This window comes from Thamnophis sirtalis, unplaced genomic scaffold, assembly GCF_051295495.1.
Source record: "Thamnophis sirtalis isolate CommonGarterSnake01/CBP01778 unplaced genomic scaffold, rThaSir2_p1.2 scaffold_4, whole genome shotgun sequence".
NCBI classification, from domain to species: Eukaryota; Metazoa; Chordata; class Lepidosauria; order Squamata; family Natricidae; genus Thamnophis; species Thamnophis sirtalis.
The window spans coordinates 21064936-21083264 of NW_028261384.1; the positions used below are offsets into that span (position 1 = coordinate 21064936).

The 18329-nt window shown below is 36.3% G+C and overlaps 1 protein-coding gene across 5 annotated transcripts in view; it reads right to left on the reverse strand.

The window, feature by feature from the left end:
- Positions 1 to 18329, reverse strand: part of SVIL (supervillin) — a 172524-nt gene that overhangs the window by 105151 nt on the left and 49044 nt on the right. Inside the window, exon 1 of one of the 5 annotated variants that reach the window (XM_087712560.1) lies at positions 15633 to 15778. The exons of 2 other annotated variants lie outside the window; for them this stretch is intronic. In XM_087712560.1, the coding sequence (XP_087568686.1) occupies positions 15633 to 15654 (22 nt within the window). In that variant the 5' untranslated portion in view covers positions 15655 to 15778. Of the gene's footprint in view, positions 1 to 15632; positions 15779 to 18329 lie in introns of those variants that run through there. 2 more of the 5 variants (XM_087712570.1, XM_087712567.1) reach the window with 2 other exon arrangements.

Below are 18329 nucleotides of genomic sequence, written 5' to 3' on the forward strand. Positions count from 1 at the left end.
AGTATATTTCGATAATCCTATATATATGAACATGATTCTATGTTCATCCAGATATTGTTACCAATAAAAACAATATTCTGCAAAGCTACATATTAGGTATACCTAAAAGGTAATTTTGTTCATATTTTCTATTATGTAACTTTTAGTCTCTTTGAATACTAAGTTCAATTGAGTGTTTTTTATTTTTCGCAAATAAATGAAACCATTACATGGTATAAGCAGCCTTCATTGTAGGTTTTTTTTTTTCATAATCTTATTAAGACCCTGTGCTTTAAATGAACCTTCAAATCCTGCAACTTCAATATTTTACTTTCACTTGTGACTTCTTCCAGAATTCTACAGATGGTCCAATTCCTACAGTGCATTCTGCAGACTGGATTTCATTTTGGACAACTTTTTTATCATAATAATCTACCTCTAGCATACAAACACTGAACATGTTATTCTAAAGATGATTTCTCAACAGGGTCATTTCTAGGATTCCAAATATAGGTCTAAAATTTATTTTCCCCACTATAGTTGAAGAAAACATACTTTAAAACTTCAGTATACCAAAGTTTAGTAGTTTACAACAACTCGAGAAGAATACAGAGAACAAATGACTTCATAATCAATAAGCTCATAATTATTTCCCTTTCTCATTAAGGAACTAGATTTGCTGGGTGTCAATTGTGCTTTCTATCTGAAAAAAAGCAATCAGCTTTTTTATATACATATAGTTTTTAGTGCTATACAGGCAATCAAAGAAATGACCCTTTCAACTGGCACCAACAGTACACTCATATGCTGCCAATCATTTTAAAAATAAATGTAATTTTCTAAAATACCATCTATTCATAAAATGAATAGAACAAAAATTGAGCAAACACTTATGCTTTGTTAGACTTTGTTAGACATAAAGTGGACCCAATGGATTTGATTTTTGACTGATTCACTGACTTCAACTTATCTCCTCTAGATGTAACTCTTAATAAAAACAATTGCCTCTATGAAGTATTCAAAATTAGACTTCATCTTGGCTTCAAATGATAATTAAAATTAGTTAAAGGATAATTAGACATTTCTGATGTGGTTAACATTAAAATATCTAATTTAACTGAATTGATCTCCAAGCATTGTGAAGTGTGCCTAATCTTTGGATGGGAAACAACTTTGAAACGTAAGGATAGTTAAAAGGAGAGAAAAAAATCCAGGAGAAAGCAATAGGAGACCATATAAAAAGATGCATTTGGTCTTGAGAAGTTTCTTTTTCATTTTCCAAGATTTTTTTCTCAATATAATACATTATCTACTTTTATTTATATATTTTTGCAACTCATTTACTTAATATATGATATGTGTATCTGGAGTACATGTGTGTATGTGTGTTTGTGCACGCGCGTCAGAGTGTGTGTGTGTGTGTGTTTTGATTTCCAAGTCATATTCCAAATTTGACAAAAATTGCAGATCTCACTCCCTAATTATGTGAATTGGTTCATAGGCAGATTCAGAGAGTTCCAAAGTATGATGAAAATATTCTTTAGAAATTGGATCAAAGAATTGTTTCTTCCAACCCTATTCTACAGGATGCCTAAAATTAAAACTTGGAATGCTTCAAATGAATAAAACATCTGGATTTCAAACATTGTGAATTGTTTTTAAGTTTGCTTGGGTTTTTTTCTCCAAACCACAATGTCACTTTTATTATTTTCTTGTTTCTTTCCTGCCAGGATTACAGAAGCATTTCATCTCTGTTTATAATGCTTCTTAAATTACAAAGATTGTCATTTTCATAAATTCTTTCCACATCCACAGCCAGTGATTGTCTCACTCTGCTTCAAAAGGTAATTTATGCCAGATGTAAAAGATGTAATCTGAAATTAAACAGTATGAATTGCTAACACAAGACAATATTCTTATTTTTAACATGATATTTAAACCAGAAGCAAAATTATATGCTCCAAACTTTCAACAAATTTGCAGGTACATATTTGACCGATCATAATCACACTTGCTAGCAGAATCATTTAAACACAGGACAGAAAAGATTTTCCAATTCCTATGTAATCCTACCAGCCATAACAAATCTCTCCTCTTTCAAATCCCAAGCAGTTGATGGAAAGAAAAATTTTCTGATTAAGCTTGCATACCACAAATAAAATGTTCTTAGTCTTTTATTTATTGGAAGTGCTTAGAAATAATTTAATTGTACCTAAAAATTATTGAAAAAACAAGGTTTTGACTTGAACAGGAAAAGAGAACTTACTAAATAATAGGATAGAAATCAAAGAAATTTGATGGATAAAGAGTAAAGACTTATATTGAACTTGTTGAATGGATAATTATGAAATTCTAAAAATTTATCAATCAGTGATCAAAATTAAATAGCAATAGCAGTAGACTTATATACTGCTTCATAGGGCTTTCAGCCCTCTCTAAGCGGTTTACAGAAAGTCAGCATATTGCCCCCAACAATCTGGGTCCTCATTTTACCCACCTCGGAAGGATGGAAGGCTGAGTCAACCCTGAGCCGGTGAGATTTGAACCGCTGAACTGCTGATCTAGCAGTAGCCTGCAGTGCTGCATTTAACCACTGCGCCACCAAATAGGAAATATTTTTTCTTTGTTTTTAGATTATTTTCCTTATATTTCATCACTTTATTATTTATTTATTTACTTACTTAATTTAATTTTTACACCACTATACTCTCAATATGAACTCTGAGCAGCTCTCAAAAAAATATGAAAACTATAACATGATTAAATAATAATAATATAGTAGTACTACAAGAAGAAACATAAAACAAAGATGGCAGCAACAAAACACATATCCATTCCTTGGCTATCCCCATCCTTGTCAAAAGTTGGGTGGTCAGGTTTTCAAGACCCTCCAAATGTGGAGGTCCTGGAGTGGAGGAACCTTATTCCAATGGAAAGCATGCCTTTGGAATCCTAATATTGTTTAATCAAAAGAACTAGGATTGTGTAAATCCTTTTGAATTGAATTGGCCAGGTTGATACTATCTGACAATATACTTGACACATAATTCTTTGGCAAGTCTATGTGCTCCTGATGCTATTAACCATTCTGGCAGATATGTGGGAGATATTGTGTTTTAGAAGGCATCAGATTAGGAACAGTTCCCCATAACTTTTTAAAGTGAGAGACAATTCATAGGTTTAACCCAAACAAGAACCATCCAACTGTTTTCCCCCCAGCTGTCTTTGAATTTTCAAACTTCAGCTGAACTTTGAAATTATGCCCAATTTAAATGGTAGATATGGTACAAAGTACAAATCATTACAATCCCCATCTATTATGATCAGCATGCACTCATAACAATATCCTTCAGGGAGCAAGACCAATGCTGACTTGAAAGACTGGTCACCTAAACCTTTTCAAGAGAGGCTGCAGGTTATAACCTACAAGCTATATGACCTCATGTGGTCGCTACCACTGCACACAGAGTCAAGTCACATATGACCCAGGTAGTTGTCACAACCTTCACTTTCAAAAGAACTAAGAGGCAAAGTATCCTTAGATATTTTTACATGTGAAGGGCTCAGTTATGCTCATCTTCTCATGTTGTTTACCATGTTAACAAAATGTCTAAAAGAATCACAAGGCTCTCAGCAATGTTAAAATTCACATTTATCCTACTGGGATGAAAAATGCTTATGTTTATTTATAATTTTTCATTTTATAGTACCCTATAAAGAGAATACTTAATATAAGTTTACTGGTAAAATAATTCCAGCTGCAGATCACTGGCAAAGTAGGTTAAAAAAAACAAACTCTCATTTTTATGCATTTCTCTTGATAATTGCAAATGTAATTTGGTTTTATAATCTGCAATTAGATGATAACTAGCCCTTCCCTCCAGGTCACTTGCACAAATTTAAAATTAGCAACTGAACTGAAATACGAGTCTTAAAAATATCCTGCTTAATCCCCTTCTGGATGTCAGGATGCTTAATATGTCTAATGTCTCTCCCACTTCTGCCCCCTTTTCTTCCTCTTTTCCACTTTCTTCCAGGTTTTCAAGTTTCAGTCTATCTACAACAGCATTTTGAGAGTTGTTCTCCCCAGTCTCTTTTCTTGCCAATCCGCATGGAAGATTTAAACTATGATCAACCAATTCATTTCATTAAATTAGATATGCCCAATCCCTGCAATTGTTTCATATGTCATAAGGCTCTGCCATATGCTAAAACGTATGCCAGGAACTGGCCCATTTGCAGAAGCTATTTAAGTCTCTGACACATTATTCTGTGAAGTTCAGTAGATCACAGATACGTTTATAAACACCATAGTTGAATACTTCAGGAAGCAACCAGATCATTCCTACTTTCAAAAACCCTCATGCATTCATCAGCTGCTCTTTTATCTAATCTGATTTATTTTCTTTAATAGTACCCATGATATCATTGTTAAAATCTGTAAGCTCTTAACATCCCAATAAATTTCCCCATCATATCATAAAATAAAAACGTTTACAATAGACAACAATGTACATTGTTTTTTTTAACTATGAATGTGATCTATAGATGTAGAATAGTGTGCATTATACCACATGTGTCTCTTAATCAGCCCAATCTGGGCTCTTTAGTAAAGCTCAGATTTAATTAGAATTTAAAACTATCACAAAGATAAGAAAACTGCCAACTTTTGAAGATGAAGTTTGTAGCAAAATAATTCAAGTCTGTGGTTTGCTTCAGCTATAGCAATGGAAAAAATTCCTGCCATGTAGATTTCAAATTCAACTTATGACTTAAGCTATGACTCAGCTGTCTGCCAGGTGCCACTATTTTATGAACTATGTCATATTCCTATCCTAAATGTATTTTCACTGAGGAGTTTTCCAACTTTCATTAAACGTTTTATCACTATATTTTTCTTCTGGGTTATGTCCTCATGTTGTCTTTCTTTGATTTTCAATCCATGTGTGAGACAGGCTTAAATTGTCCTTTAAATGTACATGTATTAAGGTAATATTTTCCTCTTTATGCCAACACCACTGAATAACAAATACAAATTATACTTTTCAACCCATTACCCAAGAGAGGAATTCAGGTGGGAGTGGATAGCAGGTAGGGGAGGAGCAAACTCATTGACTATTTCAGATTGATGACATCACAGCCTCTCTTCTCTTGTCCCTAGCCAACCTCACCTACAATCAAACCAGTGTTTTGTTTCTCTAAGAAGCTGGACAAGGCAGTACTACACTGGTCATATAGCTCTGGCTCAGTGGTTAAAGGCCTTTAGCTTGACAGTTTGGAAAGCTGATAGCCTGGGGTTCGGGACCTGAGTCCCATGGGATAGAGTGAGCTCCTGTTAGCTGCCTCGACTCCTGTCCGCCTAGCAATTTGAAAGCATGCAAATGCGAGTAGATAAGTAGGTATCACTTTTGGTGGGAAGGTAAAAGCGTTCCATGTGCCTTGGCAAATAGTTATGCTGGACACATGACCACAAAAGTGTCTTCAGACAATACTGACTCCCTTGGCTAAGAAATGAAGATGAGCACCACACCACCCTTAGAATCAGACATGACTGGACAGGGGAAACGTTTACCTTTATTTTTATCTACACTTACACAAGGCTGAAATACAAAACTGTGCCATGATAGTTCTTGCCCTTCAATTCTCTCCCAAACTGAACACAGAGGAATCTGGAAAGTGGCATTTTTGCCTATTTAAAAAAACAACAACAAGGAAGAGAGGAGGAAAGAAATCTTAAATAAGAGTATTGTTGTGACCCAGCTTCCTTCTGACTCTGATCTGGGTTGTTTTGTTGAGCTTAGTTTATGAGGGTGTGTGGTGTAGGCGGGAGGGCACAGAAAAGGGTCTAGAAAACAGTTGGGTCTTATTTTTGTTAGAGTAGTGCAAAACATGGCAGACGATTTTCCCACGAGCTGGCACAACCAAAGAAATCTTTGCTTACTGCATATCATCAGGCAAAATTAGGATACTTGGCAGCAAGTCAGAACATACACAATCTGAGCAAGATTGGATTCAGTGAGAAGGGCAGCAAATTTCATGCCAGTACTGTTTTCTGCAGATATAAGAATGATAGATAACTCCTGAATTTTAGTTTACTATGCATACAGTGAATATGAATATTGTAACAGAGATATAAGCAATGCTAATATTCCAAACTTCTGCAACAGTTAATGTTTTTATTGTTAATAAATTATGATCAGAATATTAATGATACAGTTAATCTGTAGTTATACTTTTATATTTTAACTAGAATGAATTTTCTCTGTACATGTTGCAGATACAAGCACAGTTTAGTTTCTTCTTACAACTTTCAAATGTAGGCAATTATTTTAATTTTTTAAACTTACCTACTAGTTCAGGTCAAAGGAAGAAATTATACCCTTCAGTCTGACAAGAGGGTAGATTCAGTGAAAGAAATGAAATGCAGAAACTTAGAGTTAGGTTTCTTCATTGCCAACAACATTTCTGGAGGATGCAAGGTCAGAGATCCCACTACAGTGACACATTATCAAAGCTTTATCTCCATGATAATTAAAAAAATAGCAACTAGTCATTTTGTACGTATAACATTAACAAAATAAGCAAGCATTAACAGCACATTAGAAAAAAGTGAATAAATGCTTATGCTCTTTAGTTACAGTTTTGGGAGGATAATCCCTCTCAGCAAAACTAAATAAATTATAAAATCAGTAGATCAGAATGATCATGCTATGCAAGAATTTAAATGTGTTGACCTCTTTTAAAGTTTTGATCCATGTTGTGTAATTATTGAACAACTGGAAACATCTATTTTATAAACTATGGCTCAAATATTTAATGATAAACATCTCTTGGATGCAGATTTAAACCATGAGGTTGATTTAGAAATATGTTTAGAAAGACCTGCCAAACTTTCAAAATGGCTCCATCTTCAGTTCTTAAAATTCTTCAGCCAACACAGCCAAATAACCTATATAATGTGCTTATTAAATTATTGATCATGAAACATTATCTATTCTCCAGTATCAAACCAAAGTAGACATTCCCACTGTAATTCATCACATGTGAAAAACAGGTGAGCAAATATTTGTTGGCCAAATTCTGGTGGGAGAACCAGTAAGTCAGTTTAGCTCCCAGCAATACTAGCTTCTGGCAGCCAAGGCTCACTTAGATTGCCTTCCCAATCAGGTAAAGGTTTTTGAAGTATTGCAGAACATAGTAATATTCCTTATTTAGTTGCCTATCTGAAAAGCTCCTATAGAAGGATGAATTGGCTCAGCTTAGAATCCCTACGTAGCCAACAAGCAAAGTGCTTATTTGAGCAAGTGCTGACAACAGCTAGTCCTTGACTTACAACAGTTCATTTAGTGATCATTCAAAGTTACAACGTCACTGAAAAAAGTGACTTATGACTGTTTTTCACACTTAAAAACCATTCTGGCATTCCCATGGTTACATGATCAAGATTCAAATGCTTGGCAATTGACTCATATTTATGATGGTTTCAGTGCCCCAGAATCATGTGATCAGCTTTTGTACACATCTGACAAGCAAAGTCAATGGGATAGCCAGATTCACTGTTACTAATTAACAACTTCATTGATTCACTTAACAACTGTCTCACTTGGCAACAGAAATTTCGGGCTCAATTGAGGTTGTAAATCAAGGACTACCTGTATTAGTTGAGAAGATTCTTGTGCCTAGGCTTTTAGCAATAAATCAGCATAATTGAACCTTTGCATGTGGAGCTGGTCTTTTGTGCCTGACAGCTCCCTAGATCATATTTCAACTTTAACAACTTTATAACCTTAGCAATTGTGGACTTCAACTCCCAGAATTCCCCAGCTGCTGAGGTTGAGAAACAGTGCTCTGGAGTACTGAATAATCAGCTTCTTCTGCAAAGAAAACAGCATATGCTTTATTTCTGTGCTATTCGTGCTTACTGTTCTGTGATATGGAACAGAATGTCCTAGTGCTTTTTTTCCTGGTGCGTAACATCTGGATTACAGGTGCAGGACACAGTTAACAATAAAATATTCTGACGATATGTCCCTTCAACCAGCTTGTATATCAAAAAGAGCCCTTCAAATCTTGTTGAATTTTCTCATCCCAAGAATACGCCTTTTCTATAAATATGCTTTAATGCATGAAACCACATCGGTGCTATTCAGAAAGGGAATGTTACTCATGTTTATTTAATTTGCTTTAAATATATCTTCCCACTTTATGAAACAAATTAATTTGTTTTCAGTTTGCTTTCAAATTATTTTGCTTTGGGAAAGCTAATTATTTATCATTAGTTTCAATGATTGTCTGAACCTGTCATTTCCCCAGAAGAACAGTGTTCAATAACAGTCTTGTCCATTCTTTAATTACAAAGAGTGACATGAAGTTGTTGACTGATCACCCTATTAAGGCTCAGGGCAGCATGGAACTTATGTTTGCAAGTAGCAATTGTCACTGAAGAAACAGCTGCAATCCAAAATCCTCTCTTTTACTGGGCACCGGACACAATAATTGGAATGGACATTTGACACTTGCCTCCATGATCCTGCCTTCTGGGGGAAAGTGGCAAGGTGAGAAGGATGTATTTATTTATATTTACATGTTAGATTTGTATCTTGACTGTCTTCTAGCAGCTCCCCCTTCTTATTGTTGGCTCCACTAGTAGCCCAGATCAAGAAATCAACTCCACAAAAAGTGCTAAAACTTTTATTGCAATTGGCTATAAAAACAGAACAGAAACTCTGGTTTTGCTGTTCTTTATCTTTATAGTTCAGTGAATTAGGGAGGTGTCTAGCTGATCCATTTACAAACATGATCTGGATGTTGCTTGTTGTTTTGCTTCATCAAGGTCATTTTCCCTATGTTCTACACTTCCTCACAACAACAATTCTGTAGACAGGTTTTGCTGGTTGTGAACTTGCATAGCATCACCAATTAAGGTATTGATTTAGGACAAGACAGACCTGGAGATCCAAACCTGGGTCTTCCCAGTGTGAAGGCAACATCTTAACTGCTTATAGCACACAGGTTCTGGTATGTACCACCATAGTGACCAAACAAAAGAGTTCCAATTTGAAATCTTAAGAGTGTGTGTGTGTGTGTGTGTGTGTGTGTGTGTGTATTTTTAAAGTAGCAGGGATTCCTTTATCAGTGTGAAACTGATAGAGGATACAAGGCACAGGGTTATTAGACAGTGACAGAGCATGGCTTGAGATATTTCTGCTCACTTGAGGGTCAGGAAGAACATATTCTTACTGACTATGCCACATTCTGAGGGTACAACTGAGGCTACCTGTAGAGTTCTGCTATCATTATTAGTTAAAATCAGTCATTCAGTCTTTGCTCCACTCAGGTGTAAAATTTGAAAGACTTGGCTATGGGAAGACTAGATATCTGGAATCCACCACCATTCAAAACATCTGCATTTGACATAAGAATGGTTTGTATTTAGGAAACTCTAAGTAAGCATTTGGCTATAAATCCCAATTTTATGAGACAGAAGGGTGTCCTGTTTGGGGATGATGGGAGCTTTACTTCAACAATCAGGAAGGTGCTACGTTAGGAAAGGGCGACTTAGGAAGAAAGCAGTATATCTATTGTAGAAACTGTCTTAGCTTTCTCCATTTAGAATGACAACACATAAGTTTGTTGATGGCTTTAAGAATGTCTGGGCTTAAGATATAAATTTCTTCCATAAGAAACTTTCCATGCTTTCTTAAAAGCACTTTGATTTAAGCTCTTTCCTCTGAGAAAAAAAATTCTGAGTTCCTTTTTTCTGCTTTTTTGCTTAATAAGCTTTTTTAACTCTGACCTTTTGGTTCAGCTTAATTTCTTAGTTCATCCATTGAAGCTTTATATATTAATTACATGTTTTTAATGTTACGACTGTTAGCTGTTAGTGAGCATTTTTTCCCTTTGCTCATTTCAAGAGAGGAATATAATGATCTAAATAGAATAAATCAAGATGGGAATCATACTGCAGCTTTTAAAACAAGACAAAAAAGGGCTATACAGGTAGTCCTCAGCTTATAACCATTCATTTAGTGATTGTCCTAAGTTAGAATGGAATTGGAAAAAGTGACTTAGGACCATTGTTCACGCTTAAGACTCTTGCAGCATGGCCAGGTTATGAGAACAAAATTTGGCCACTTGAGAACTGGCATATACTTATGACTGTTGCAGTTTCCCAGAGTTACATGGTCCCCTTTTGCGACCTTCTGACAACCGTGTTTTTCCAAAAATAAGACAGGGTCTTATTTTCTTTTGGCCGCCAATATAAGCACTTGGCCTTATTTTCAGGGACATCTTATTTTTGAGGTGCATGAGGTGGTGAGTGTGGTCACCTCATGGCTGCTCCGCTATGTTGCAAAATTTTCAGGGAGAGCTTATTTTCAGGGGAGGGCTTATTTTAGCACATGCGCTCAAAAGTCTGATTGGGCTTATTATCCGGGGAGGTCTTATTTTCAGGGAAACAGGAAGTACCGTATTTTAACTTAATTTAACCTAATTTAACTTAACAACTGCATGATTCATCTGTGTGGCAAGAAAGGTCATAAAATGGAGCAAAGCTCACTTAACAATTATTTTGCTTAGTAACAGAAATTTTGGGCTCAATTTTGGTCCTAAGGCAAAAACTATCTGTATTAAAATGTTAGCATAAATAAATATTGGGGGAGCTAGATCAGAAGAAAAAGAGAGATGGCTGTATTCAGAGAGTTTCTATAAAAAATCATTAGTACAATATGTTTCCAATTGAAACAGACGAGAACACTTGGTTAAAGAAGAGATGAAAAAAACTTTTAGCTATAATCAGTTCACAATCAGAGTGTTTTAAAAGTAAAATCTAGATGTCTTTTGCCTTGTATATAAACAGCAGCATGGAAGCCCCTTAGGGCAATGTCCATACCTGATTAGCCACAGTATGAACAAGGCCAGATGGAGGGGACTGAGCAAGCTATGTACCTGGGTCTCAGAAGGTATTAAGGGCTCTGTTACTTAGTTTTACTATTATTTGATTAATCCTCATTGCAGCTATGTATATTTGTTTTTATTCTTTCAAAATTTCTAATGGATTTATCATTTTAGAATTTTAAGCCACCCGGAGTCACTTGGTTGAGGCAACTATAGAAACCGAATTAAATAAAATAAATAATAAATTAACCATGTTGGTTGTACTGGCCCTATATCAGGAGTGTCAAACTTGATTTCATTGAGGGATGCATCAGGATTGTGTTTGACCTCAAGGGGAGCATGGCCAGGGGGGCATGACATCATTCGTACCAGCGCTCTGTTAGTAAAACAGGCTCCTGGACTGCGTTTTCGGCCTCGATGGTCTCCACCACTCTGCCAGTGAAAACGGAGCTCAGGAGGGGGAGCGCTCTGTTTTTGCTGGCAAAGGCATCAATGTTTCCAAGATGGTCCAATAGACCAAATTTAAGCATCCTGCAGTCCAGATTCAGCCCGCGGGTCTTGAGTTTGGCATCCCTGCGCTTTAGCATCCGTTTACACTGCACTGAAGCAATTCTCATTTTGCATCCATGCAAAAGACAATCAACTTATTGGAGTATTAAGGACTGTCTAGAAAGGCCCATCTTCACACACAATCCTGCATAGAGGTATGCATGAGATTATTGGAAGAAAACAAGTTTATGTGAATATAATAGTGTCTCAACGTTCTCATCTTCAAAATATTGGCTTTTTAGGAATTCTGTTTTGTAGTTTATCACCATAACTACTTTTCTGGCAAGTGTGTTTTACAAAGGACTGATTTCATTTTCCACTTAGCTAATAGGTTTACTGGTCATGCTAATATATTTAGTATGTCAAATGTCTCATTGTTCCACATCTCTACAACAGATCTACAAGACAGAACAAGTCTTTTTTTTTAAAAAAAAGTTATAACATAGAGACATAAACAGAGGGAGGCAGATGTGCTATAATATCCTATCTTCCTATCTAGGAGATCTAGTCTGTTTTGATGTTTGAATAAAAATTGAACTTAGGGCATCTTGGAGCACAGTTTACTTTTATTCACAAAATTAAGTTAGGATATCATGCGGTATTTATATGAACACATGTGTATGCTGCCAGTCTTGTACTAAGAAATGAATGACTCGGTTATAAAACAGGCCAAAATATTAAAGGCTATGTTCCATAATAAATGCTGTTCTTGTTTTGTTTTGTTTTGAAACTTTATTCATTTCCTTTCCCAGAAATGCCAAATGAGGGAGAACAAATGGCTGATTGTCACTACCAATTGCTCTAAACTATTTAATTTGGGCTTAACATGTTGCGTGTGCATAGTTACTATAGCCTTTGAATCATGGTTTTGGACTTAATGTGTTATGAAACCAGCCAATTATGCAGTAATTCACTATTAAGGAGCTGTGACTCAATGAACCCAACCAACTATGGTTCATTCACCAAACCATGGTTAAACATAATATAATTCAGCATATTGTGCTAAACCAGATTATGTCAACTCAGAAATCAGAAGAAAAAGGAGTTCAGCATAACATTTAAATTTAATGACAATAAAAAGTGTACTGCTAACAGTTTAGAGGGGATAGTTCTTATTCAATATGTATGTATGTATGTATGTGTGTATATATATATATATATATGTGTGTGTGTGTGTGTGTGTGTGTGTGTGTGTGTGATGTATGTATGTATATATGTATATGTATGTATGTATATATATTTCTTAACAATTATTTTGCTTAGTAACAGATATATATGTATGTTATATATATGTATGTTATATATATGTATGTTAATATAATATAATATATATATGTATGTTAATAAAGGCCATGCAAATCTTCCACTATAAATATTAACCTCCCATGCTATATTTAACCTGGTGTATCTCATTGGTATTTAAAGGCCAACACATTTATCATTAATTATAACACACTTCACACAAAAAGGCATTGAGGAAAACATTCCATCCATAACGAAATTTATCCAATACTCACAAAAAAAGAAGAAAACAGATTCAAAACATTTTGAATGACTGACATGCACAAACTTGGGACAAAAAAAAAAATCTTCATTCGCATAACAAGCTGACAAAGCTCAAACATTCTCAAACAACTGGCTGTGAACACTTTTACTACCAAACATTTCAAGAAAGTAGAAATTACTTACTTCAAAAGTCTTGTTGGTCTTGTTTTTTATAACCCTAGCTTATTTTTTTTAATTATAGAAAAAAACAACTTTCACAAAAGGAAAAAAAAACCCCACTATTCTAAAACATTTAAATCCAGTGAACTAAGTTAAACTTCAGAAGATGCTGCAGCATCAACAAAAAATTATCTCAAAAGCAAATATTTAAGTCTAAGTGACACATCACGTAAGAAGTTACTAGCATATAGTGCTCTGAAAGTATATCTGTGACTGGCCAAGATGATTCAGTGCCAGATGAATTTAGAAAGGTACTTTCCAATAGTATGTACGCACCGAATAAGAGTTCATGTGCAAAAGTTATACTCCAAGAACTAAAAGTCTGGGCCAAAACATTAATGCAAAAACCTTCCTTTCAAATGTTGTCCAGCATCTGAAACTCTCAATAGAACAATTCTCTGGTTTAGCATTTCTATCCATCATTGGAATTCCTTCACAGACAACTATAGGCTCCCGAACTTTAGCCAAATGCAGAGTGGTAGCTTCACACAGGACCAACCTTTTATGGGCTGAACACTGGAGCTTTGATACCAGCTAATCTACCATAAATAGCTCTTGAAATGCAGAAGGATCAGGTCAGCTGTTATAACAGTCCTAGTCTGCAGCAAGTCCAAATCCTATTCCTCTGTCAAAATTTTCAATCTTAGTCTTTATTTCAAATGTGGGTGCACTTCCTCACTCTCCAAACAAAAAAGTGAGGTGGGCGGGGGAAATATCCTAAAAAAACAAAAATGGGGAGGGTCAATTGCAGGGAAGAGATTAACAAGAGGAAAATGCTTCTTGGAAACAAAAAGATGCATATCTGGTCTGCATCATTTTAGTAAGCAGTTTAATACTTTGGGATCAGAGTGATGTCTACTAAGTCACTTCTCCCATCAGATTAATAGAAAATGGCTAATGCTCCCCCCTTCCTTTAGAATGCAGGGGGGCAAAAGATTCTGTGTTGCGAAGAGCACCCCACAGTTTAAGAAACAGCTTTGTCATTAAAATCATTATTGGTAAGGGGGGAAAAATAACCAGAGAGCAGAATAGGAAAGAAAACTCCCGTGATTAAGTCAGAGATACCCAGGCCAAATTAAAATACAATAGATCTTGAGGGAGAATTGTAATCCTTCACAGTTAATAGTTTAAGGAATGCTGATGTTTCAACAAACATACAGTAATTCTATGATTCAGTTCAAGTCAGGGAATTTAATTTATTCAAGCTTCACAGAAATGACAAGAATCATACTATACTGTCTTCTTTTATTTATTAATACAATTTGTAGAGGTAGACATAACCTGGCACAAATTGGAACCCAGATCACCAGCAATTAATAGCTTCTGTTAGGAACTAAAACTTCATTATTTATAATTATTAATTTGCTAAACTTAATCATGTTATCATTTGTACAGGAACTCATTAAGCGTCCCATTTTCCCACACAATAATGTTGTCAGGTAGGATGGGCCAAGAGTGACAGGCGCAAAGTGAACGTCCATGGCTGAAGGTGCCAATCTAACATCTTAACCACTACACCATACTGGTTTAATCTTTGAAAGTCAGTCCTATTCCCTTTCTGACCATAACTTCCAGGTTTCTTGAAAACAATAAAATATAATGTTAGCCGAATAATTTTTAAATGTGTTATTTAAAACTAAGTGTTACTTGAAACAAAGCTCAAGAGAGCCGTGCTTCCAAGCAACTGGGCTCAGAATTGCAACCTTACCTACAGTTATCCTACTGAACATTATGCACTTACTTTTAAGTAAATCCGTAAAACTTGCAACAATAGTCATGTAAGCAAATGTAAGAAAAATGAAACATGCATATTAGAACCAAGGCGTTTCATTAAGTATAAGTACCATTTTTAGAAGACTCTCTCCTACAGCAAGAACAAAATTATGCCTTTGTTCACAGCCATCCAGCAAATGTGAATTCTTCATGACCATTTAACCAGAACAACATTTACTCATAACACACCCTCTGCACAGTTTTGGAGAAGACATTTGAAATGTTTCTAGTAACGCAAGTTGCTATTACAACTGTCTCTTCCTTTAATAATAATAAAAAAAAGTATGCAGCATTAAATTAAAAAAAAAAGTTTTCATAGCCACCTAATAACCTGTATTATCATGGGGTTTGCAACATCCAGCAGGCTTCACAGCGTGCTGTTAAAATTTCCCTTATGCTACACACACTGCTTCTTTGGAATTTCTCAATGCTTAGCACAGATGACTCTCTGTGAAATAAATCAGAGCCACGGCTTGATCAGAGAGATTTGTTCCTGCCTGCCTGCCAATACCTCCCATCTCACTTCTAGCTCCATTAAAAATGGCATATTGCAGGGATGAAGGTCCCCCACAAGGATTTCATATGACATACTCCACAGATACTCTTTAAGCCAATCACACACTAATTAGGGTGTAGGCACGGATTTCCTTTAGAGATCAACTGAAATGAGCACATTTGCTTGTATTTCCCTCACCCGGTAAAAATCTTACCCGTTTCCATTGTTAGGATCATAATTCCACTTCTTTCTCTCTCTCTCTTTCTCTCTCACCCTCTCACTTTCAGGGTCAAGCTTTACTTATCCGGGGCATGTGAGCGATTCAGAGACACAGCTTCGCTTTGTTTGAGCTTATATCTTCTGCCTCACTCTCCCCTCCTCCCTTTGGTGTGAGGAGGGTGGAGGAGAGAAAGGAGGAAAACACTGCCTGTACCCTCGCGGCCAGGCCATCTCGATTGGCTCATTCACAAACAATTCTAATAAGCGCATTCATGTTTCCCCGAGAGCTTGAAATGATCCAGAGAGGCATTTTTGGACTGTGTTGTTTGCAACTTGCGGAGTTAGAAGTTAAAGCGCATAGCCAACAATTGTCTTTCAAGCAGCTTGTCTCCAGAAGGGCTAACCACTGACTGAACACAAAGCCTTGTACTTCCCCAACACTATCTAGACAATAAATGCAGGCACCAGAGCTACACCCCAGTCAGAAGGATGCCGTCATCCCTTTCAGGAGAGGGTTTAATATTGTTAACTTGCTCAGGAAGCTTTAAAATGGTACCTACGGGCATCACAGGCAGCGTCTAATTTGAGATTGGACTTAGGCCCAGAACCAGCTTTCCATGTCAAGACTCGGCTTTGGCACAAACGTTTCCTTAAGGATGTCTGGCAGAAGAGATTTTGCTGTGAGTACTTTATCTGTTTACAGAGGTTGTGATGATGCAAAAGGGGTGTGGTTGGTGTGATTTGGGGAAGAGATGGGTGCTATTTTTCTGGCTTGTTTGGGTTTATTATCTAAGAAACTTAGCAGACAGCTTCCCCTGGCTGACCTTTGAAATGGTAATCATCAGATCTGCTTGCTATTTGGATAGGACGCCACCAAGAAACAAAAAAGCTGGATAGTAAACTTGGAGAGAAAAAAATCCAAATGCTAACCTCTTCTTCCATTGTTGCCAAGAATACACAAGACTTGTTTTTATTTTTTAAGATTAGTTTAGTTTCTACTATGTCAGTCATGGTAAGAATTAAGAAGCGATATCATTTTCAGCAGTTTTTTCCATAGAAATTTGGGGAAGTGAGGAAAGCAAGGGAAGGGAGCAAGAGAAGGTCCGAAGCCAAGAAACAAAGAACATTCCTTCTCCGTGGGTCCTACTAGGTTCTGAAGATGATTCTTTTTGGAAAACAGAATGATTCTCATCCACAAACAAGATTACGCATACACTTTTTAGGATATTCTAAAAGCCTTACATACACTTCAGTGGTGGGATTCAAAAAATTGCACTACTGGTTCTGTGGGCGTAGCTTGGTGGGTATGACATGGCTGGGTGGGCACGGCTTAGTGGGTGTGGCAGGCAAAGAATACTGTAAAATCTCCATTCCCACCCCACTTCAGGGGAAGGATACTGCAAAATTCTCATTTCTTCCTGATCAGTGGAACTTGGGGGGCAGATAATAGATGGGGAAGGGGCCAGCCAGAAGTGGTATTTACCAGTTCTCTGAACTACTCAAAATTTCCACTACCGGTTCTTCAGAGTTGGTCAATACCTGCTGAATACCATCTCTGATACAGTGTGGAAAAAGTATATCCCATTGAAATTTTTGAGTGTTTCAACACATGCACGGTAGGTATTTATTTATATACCGTATTTTTTGGAGTATAAGACGCACCTCCCCCCCCCTAAAAGAGGGTGAAAACCTGGTTGTGTTTATACATTGAATGTACCCCACTTACCCATCGACCCCCATCCTTTGGCCTCTCAGCAATTTACCTCCTTGCAGCAAACGGGAAAAATGGGGCTTGCAGAGGTGGTAATAGGCTATGGCAATCCCTACAGCCTGAAACAGCTGATGATCAGGAGGCCCAGGCTGAAATTGAAAGTGAAACTTGCTGTTTGCTGCAGGAAGCAAATTGCTGGGAAGCAGAGGCAGATTTTTTTTCCCTTGTGCTATTCAGGCTGTTTGCTGTAAGGAGGTAAGTCAATAACTATAAATGCCTATAGAATGTTCAAATTATTAGACTTATTTTTTAAAGACTGCTTTATTATTGTTCTAGACAACTTAACAAAATGAAGAAGCTTTTAAAATAAATGTTTGATCTGAAGAGGCCCAGTGCTATTGTATCTTCTTTTAAATATCAGAAAATAATGTATACTTCTGGAAAGCCACATCAATTTTAATAGCAGCTGTACAAGTTTAGTCTGAAATGTAACACTACAAACAGTGTATATCATCTTTACTGTTTACTGTTTGCTGCAAAGAGGAAAATTGATGGGAGGCAGAGGCAGATTTTTTCCTCTTGTCCCCCCCCCCAAAAAAAGCTAGGTACATCTTATACTTCGGAGAGTCTTATACTCCAAAAAATACGGTACTTCATTTAAAACATTTATTTATTTACTTCTTTAATTACCACTTTTATTATTTTATGAATAATTCAAAGTGGCAAATACAGGCAGTCCTCGAATTACGACCACAATTGAGCCCAAAATGTATATTGCTAAGTGAAACATTTGTTTGCCCCATTTTACAACTTTTTTGGCTATAGTTTTAAGTAAATAATTGCATTTGTTAATAACATGGTTGTTAAGCGAATCTGGCTTCCCCATTGGCTTTGCTTGTCAGAAGCAAGGCTGATCATGCGAGCCCAGAACATTGCAACGGTCATAAATAAGAGTCAGTTGCCAAGCACCTGAATTTTGAT